Raw genomic sequence first — 7,035 nt, 5'->3', positions numbered from 1 at the left:
CTGCCTCAGAAACCCAAGGAAGGGTCGCTATGAGTCGGGTCCGACTCCACGGCACATAACAACAACAACATATATTTGTGTGGTGTATGTATTACACGGATATGTGTAATGTGTGAGTGTGCGTGTGTGTGATATATGCATGTGTGTATATGCATAGATTGTGTGGAATATGTGTATGTGATAAGTGTGTGTGTGGTATGTATCAGGTATGTGTGTGTACGTGTGGTGAGTGTGCATGTGAATGTAGGTGTGTATATATGTGTGGTATGGGATGTTTGTATGTGTGTAGTATTTTGGGGGGTTATGTGTATATATATATATGTGTGTGTATACATATAAATGTGTGTACATCAATACATGCATATACACACGTATATATGTGAGGGGCTCTGGGGGCGCAGTGCCTAAGGCACTTGACTGCCAACCAAAAGGTTGGTGGTTCAAACCCACCAGCTGCTCCCTGGAAGGAAGGGAGTGCAGTCTACTTCCGTAAAGACTCACGACCTTGGGGTCGCTGTGAGTTGGAATCGATGTGGCAGCAGTAGGTTTGTTTTCTGGTTTAGGGTATATATGTCTATCGTTAGGTGCCTTCTGTTTGGCTCTGGTGGGAATTCCAGAACACTTAACTGTGCCCATAAGGAACCTGTATGTAGACCAAGAGGCCATTGTTGAACAGAACAAGGGAATACTGTGTTGTATATATGTATGGGAGGGTCTGTATATGTGTAGGATATGTGTGGTGTGTATGTATATACATGTGGTGCACATGTCGTGTGCACATGTGTATGTAGGATGTGTGTATGTCGTGTGTATGTATATATGTGTGGTGCATGTGTAGTGTATGTGGGATGTGTGTGTCATGTGTGACACGTGTGTATGTATATATGTGTGATGCATGTGTTTTTTGTGTGGGATGTGTGTGTATGTGGGATGTGTGTGATATGTGTGTGTTATGTGGGATGTGTGTATATGGGGGATATGTGTGACGTGTGTGCATGGGATATGTGTGCATGTTGGGGGTGTATGTGGGATATGTGTGTGTGTCGTGTGTGGGATGTGTGTGTCAGGTGTGGGATGTGTGTGTATATGTGGGATATGTGTGTGTCATGTGTATGGGATGTGTGTGTCAGGTGTGTGTGTCGTGTGTGGGGTGTGTGTGTATGGAATATGTGTGTCGTGTATGGGATGTGTGCGTGTCATGCGTGGGGAATGTGTGTGTGTGTCGTGTGTGGAATTTGTGTGTCGTGTGTATGGGATGTGCGTGTCGTGTGGGGGATGTGTGTGTGTCGTGTGTGTGATGTGTATGTGGAATATGTATGTGTGTATGGGATGTGTGTGTGTCGTGTGTGGGATGTGTGTGTCATGTGTGGGATGTGTGTGTATATGTGGGATATGTGCACGTCATGTGTGAGGGATGTGTGTGTGTGTCATGTGTGGGATGTGTGTATATGTGGGATGTGTGTGCGTGTCATGTGCACATGCATGGGAGGAGTTGTAGTCCCGTAGAACCAGCCCTGGGTTTCCCCAGCCTCGTGTGACCACTGCGTCACCGCCTTTGTCCCCTCTGTCCCGTCCTCGTGCCCCACAGGACACCACTCAACTCGACACTCACTCTCTCTGGGGGAAGCTCTTTTCCCTTCTCTGTACAGGACGCTACTGCCTAGAACCAGTGTGTCGCTGCCTAGGGCCACATGACCTTTTTCCAGCCTCGGGGGGCCCAAGCCGGGCACAGGGAGGCCCCTCACAGTGGCCCTGGCCTTTCCCACCACAGTGGCTCTGTCATCCCCCCGTGTTGCATCTGAACTCACATTGCCCAGCAAGCTTTTCTGACTGGGAAGTGTCTTTGTCCTGCGGGGCCCATCAGTTCCCCCACACACACACCGCCCTTCCCTGGCAGTTACAGCTGTTGGGAGGTTTATGGGCCAGAGAACTCCAGTCCCTTCTCTCCTCCGATTAGAGCCTTTAGAGGTCAAGCGAGAACCCCTCCTGCCAAGTGTGCTGGTCTTTCTTTTCAGAGGGCCGGCTGGGTTGTGGGAGGTTTAATCAGCACTGGAAGGCTGACCTGGGCAGGGAGGGGGTCGCGACTGGGGCACAGGGGCACCCGGAGTGCTGGTAACTCACGTCCCCTGGGACTCCCAGCCCTTCCCCATGACTGTTGCTCCCCAGGGTCTTTGGTGGCTACCCTGGGTATGTGCAGGGAGCGGGCACCTGAGAAAGATCAGCAAACCCAGGTGCCAGGGGCTCTCTCCATCTCCGTCCTAGGACATCCCCACCGGCGCAGACAGCTGTGTGACGAGCCTGTCCTGTGACTCCCACCGCTCCCTCATCGTGGCTGGGCTTGGTGACGGCTCTGTCCGGGTCTACGATAGGCGGATGGCACTCAGCGAATGGTAAACAACCCCTACTTTCCTGGGTGTGTGGCCCCCACCACCACTTTGCCAGGTCCTGGCCCTGACTTATCTCTCGGGAAATGTAGAGCTTCCCTGGGGACATTCAAGCAAGAGGCCCACAGGCCCACGGCCCCATGGCCCCACAGGCCCATGGCCCCATGGCCCCACAGGCCCACGGTCCACGGTCCATGGCGCCACAGCCCACAGCCCATGCCCCAGAAAGCATAGGGCTGCCTAGCCCAGGTGTGGGTGTGGGGAGGGCGTCTTGGCCAGGTGCCCGCTCCTCACCCGTGACCCCGCATGGCATCGCCTCCTGCCTCTCCTGGTTGGGTGTATGGAGACTGGAGGATGGCCTGAGCTTGCCACCCAGCCCTGAGGCAGGCAGGAGCCGGGGCCCCCACTGAAGACAGTGGGCCATGTGCGTGGGGAACGGGTGGTGCAGCTGAAGGGCCTCCCCACCAGTCAGGGACAGGCAGGTCAGGGCCTGGGGGCAGGTCAGGGCCCGGGGGCAGGGACGCTGTATTGAGAACCAGTCTTCTGAGAGGACAAGCCCATTAACCCCATGTCCTAGTAGTTGGCCTGATGCAAAGGGCTAGAGGAGACCCAAGGCCCTGAGATGCTTCTGGGTGGAGCGGTGAGCGGAGCTGAGCTTGAGGGACCACAGCCTGGGGCAGTGGCGAAGACACGGCCCGTCCACGGGGAGGGGCGCGGCGGGCCAGGGGCAGCCTTGAGGGGTAGTCTGGAGGGAACAGGGCAAGCCAGCCTAGCGATCTAGCCCAGCCACCCCGGGAGCCCGCCTTGCTGCAGGCACGTGCTTCATCTCTGTTCAAACAGCAGACCCTATGGCTTCCTAACAGCCCTGGGGCATGCCGCTGCCAGGACACAGCCCTCACCCAGCCTGGGGGCTTTGATGGGCGAATGAATCGTTTCCCATAGAGGGGTCAGCATGAGGCCGGTCCCTATGGGTTCCCATGAGGCAGAGGTTAAAGACGTCCCAAACATCCACCTGTTCCACACTGCTGTAACACTCCGTCGTCTCGGACGTCAGCTCCCCTCCTCCCCTCGGAGTCCCCCTCCCCTCAGAGCTCCCCCTCCTCCCCTCAGAGCTCCCCCTCCTCCCTTCCCTGCCCCCCTCCTCCTCCCCTCTGCTCCCCCCCTCCCCTCCCTCTGCTCACTGCTCCCCCTCCCATCTTTGGGTGCCGTTATTCACTCACCAGCTCACAGACCTCTTGACCCGTACATACGGGTAAGTGGTTGATTAGGGAAGTAAGGGTACAACTCAGGATTGGGGTCAACCTGGAAGCAGCAGGAATAACTCAGGTCGCAGTTTTTGCTCAGGACCCTTCCTACCGCCTGCTCCTGGGCGAGGGCTACAACATTTAGCTCCCTGAGTTAGCAGGCCCCGCCACAGCTGCCCAGTCCTGCCGCCTGGTCCTGCCGCCAGGCGCCCCGGCTCTGGCTGTCCTCCACATTGCAGCCCCCCGGGTCTCTCTCAGCCTAGCGGGAAGGCAGAGCTAACCGATCCCAGTGCCCTCGTGGAGGTCCCATACAGCTCATTGGCACGGGCCCACCCCCACGAGGGTTCCACACACGTTATTCACACTGTCAGCAGGCTGTCCAGTCACCTCAGTGGGCCGCAGGCAGCTTGTTGGGTGGGAGTTACACGTCTGTAGTCAGAAGGGCCACAAGTGAGTCCCTGCACCACACTGCCAGGTCACAGCCCCGCCACTGGCCCACCGCTGCCATCCTCCACCCCTTACCCCTTCCCAGCCCCACACCTCCCCCACCGGCAGGCCCCAGGCTGCCCCTCTCCACATGCCCAAGCTCAGGTCTCCCCTGCCTGCCCGGCCCCACATCTGCCCCCGACACCGCCCGCCCGGTCCTGTCTCCTCCCACGACCACCTGCCCCGCCCCGGGCCCCCGCCTGCCCGGCCTCATATCCCTGCCTGATCAGGTCTCCTCCTGCAGCCGCGTCATGACGTACCGCGAGCACACAGCCTGGGTGGTGAAGGCGCACCTGCAGAAGCACCCCGAGGGTTACATCATGAGTGTCAGGTAAAGGGCCAGCCGGGGGCACCGCACCCGCACTCACAGCCCAGCCTGGGAGGTCAGGGCACAGGGACGTGTTCTGGCGTCCGCCCGGCCTCCTGCACGACCGGCACCCTCCCCAGCTCTCTGCCGCAAAGCCTCTGTCCACTCGGTGAGCCCTGTGCTGCGAGCAGCGGGGTTTATCTGCCCGTTCAAGGGCCAAGACACCGTTCACTGTCACTGTCACTGTCACAGAGCCACGTTCCACTCAGGGCATGCCCTTCTTTTCATCCTCATCTGAAAAGTCATAGCTCTGAGGGGCCTTGCCCGGGCGGGCTCCAATCCCTGCCGCAGACAAGCCGGGGCGCTGCCGTCTGCATCTGTGTGGCCCAGCTCCCCCGGCCTGGGGCTCACGGGGGTGTTCAGAGTGCCCGGGCTGGGCTGGACCCATGGACTGGTGGGCCGAGCCCACAGTGTCACTGTGCCCCCCCTCGGCAGTGTCAACGGGGACGTGCGTTTCTTTGACCCCCGCATGCCTGAGTCCGTGAACTTGCTCCAGATCGTGAAGGGGCTGACGGCCCTGGACGTCCACCCACAGGCCAACCTCATCGCCTGGTAGGTCCCCGCCAGGATGGGCTGCAGAGATGGGATCGCACGTCCTCCCTGTGGCACTGCCCACCCAGAGGGACAAGCCCTTGGCTTCCTGGGTCACTCCCCGGCCCCCAGGCCAGCCCGCGAGGCAGTGCGATCGGCCCAGCTGGGGCAGAGCTCAGGGCTCCGAGCCTTTGCGAGGCTGACCGAGGAGGAGTCCGTGCCCAGCCTTCTCAGCGGGCAGCCTTCCTCCAGTGTGCAGAGCGCTCCCGCTGAGGGGGCTGTGCCTGCACCACCCGGACGCCCCGAACCCCCCCGTCCCCACAGCGGCTCAATGAACCAGTTCACCGCCATCTACCACGGCAGCGGGGAGCTGATCAACAACATCAAGTACTATGACGGCTTCATGGGCCAGCGAGTCGGAGCCATCAGCTGCCTGGCCTTCCACCCTCACTGGGTGTGTAGCTCTGTGCCCGGGGCAGGGGAACGGGGGGATGTGGGCCATGCGGACTGCTCATGGGGCCCCCCACCACCGGCCACCCTGAGGGACTCCAAGACACCAGGGCTCCAGTCCCCAAAGATCACCCTCATCTCTGTGGGCACCCACGGCGTGTTGGGTGGTTCTGAGTTAGGGTGCTGCTCCCCCGCAGCATGAGGCACTGGGAGCCTGGGGGCGGCTTGCCGACAAGCCTGGTGGTACTGGGTGCCTGAGCTGGGAGTCCTACGAACAGTGTAACCCCCAGTCTCAGGGTGTGCGGCCCCTCACCCCAGCTGCCTGCCCACCATGCCCCTCGCCCCCTGCTCTCGGGCTACACACCCTTGCCCTCTGCTCTCGGGGTACGTGCCCTTGCCCCAGCTGCCTGCCCACCATCCTTCGCCCTGCTCTTGGGCACGCGCCCTTGCCCCCACTCTCAGGCTACATGCCCTCACCCCCTGCTAGGATACGTGCTCTCACCCCAGCTGCCTGCCCACCGTGGCCTCGCCCCTGCTCTCTTGCAGCCTCACCTGGCAGTCGGGAGTAACGACTACTACATCTCCGTGTACTCGGTGGAGAAGCGGGTCAGATAGTGGCCTCGGCCGGGGCCCTGCCAGCACTGCCCACCATGTACATAGAGAAGGAGCCGGAGCGGGGGGCCGCCTGCACGCTGCGAGTGACGTCGGTCCTGATGGAGCTGCGGGGGGAGGTGCACACATAGGCGCACACCGGGCTCCCGGTGACAGCTGGGAAGTCCGGGAAGGGAGGGCCACCGGGGCCACTCTGGTCCCACGGCTGCCTCGCAGCCGAGAACATGGGACGGTCCCTCTCCACTCGCGTTTCTCTTCTGAGGCCTATCCCGGGGCAGCGCAGGCATGTCGTCCGCCATCGGCAGAGCGCTGGCTGCAGACGGGTACCCAGACAGCTCACATCCTGGCCAACAGGCAGCCCCGAGCTCGGGGTCCCTCTGCCACCCCCTCAGCTGAGACCCAGCGAGCGAGGGAGCAAGGAGAAACGGTTGCCCCCTGTGTGCCTGGGAGCCTCCCAAGCCAGCCAGAAGACACTGGAGATGAGGCCACCAGGAAGGGGACACTAGACACCGCCCTGAGCTGCTCCCGTGCCTGGGCACAGGGTCCCCTCAGGCGGCCTGGCCCACAGGTGCAGGCAGTGAGGACGGCAGGCCCCTCCCTCGGAGACCCCTGCAGTAGTCATGTTCTCAGTCACCAGCCCTCGCAGCAAACAGAGCAGTGGTGAGGGCTGCGGCCCTGGACAGATAGGCAGGTCCTTGGTCACAGCCACCACCTCACCCAGAGCTGGCCCCTCTCTGAGGCACTGCCCTCCCTGCCCGGCCAGCACATGGGTGACACGTGCGTGGGGAGCACAGTCCCTCACCCCGATCTGCACACACATGTACATGCGTGCAGGGGAACCACCCGGGCCTGGTGTAGCACGCGGGCACACGGGCACCATGGTCTCCTGCTGACCCCCACATGTGCACACATGTATATGCAGCACCCTAGTCCCCCAGCCACGCATACACACGCGTGTGGA

The 7,035-nt window shown here is 60.9% G+C and overlaps 1 protein-coding gene across 1 annotated transcript in view; it reads left to right on the top strand.

The window, feature by feature from the left end:
* RPTOR (regulatory associated protein of MTOR complex 1) overlaps positions 1-6,077 on the top strand; it is a 428,490-nt gene extending 422,413 nt beyond the window's left edge. Inside the window, exons 30-34 of the mRNA XM_007959595.1 lie at positions 2,263-2,390; positions 4,359-4,445; positions 4,917-5,033; positions 5,337-5,466; positions 6,009-6,077. Coding sequence (XP_007957786.1) covers positions 2,263-2,390; positions 4,359-4,445; positions 4,917-5,033; positions 5,337-5,466; positions 6,009-6,077 — 531 coding nt within the window. The remainder of the gene's footprint in view (positions 1-2,262; positions 2,391-4,358; positions 4,446-4,916; positions 5,034-5,336; positions 5,467-6,008) is intronic.
* Positions 6,078-7,035: the final 958 nt, after the last annotated feature.

This window comes from Orycteropus afer, unplaced genomic scaffold, assembly GCF_000298275.1.
Source record: "Orycteropus afer afer isolate SDZICR_OR568_19922 unplaced genomic scaffold, OryAfe1.0 scaffold00018, whole genome shotgun sequence".
Taxonomy (NCBI): domain Eukaryota; kingdom Metazoa; phylum Chordata; class Mammalia; order Tubulidentata; family Orycteropodidae; genus Orycteropus; species Orycteropus afer.
Note: the sequence above shows the minus strand (reverse complement) of the source record. Positions and strands in the feature narration are given on the sequence as shown.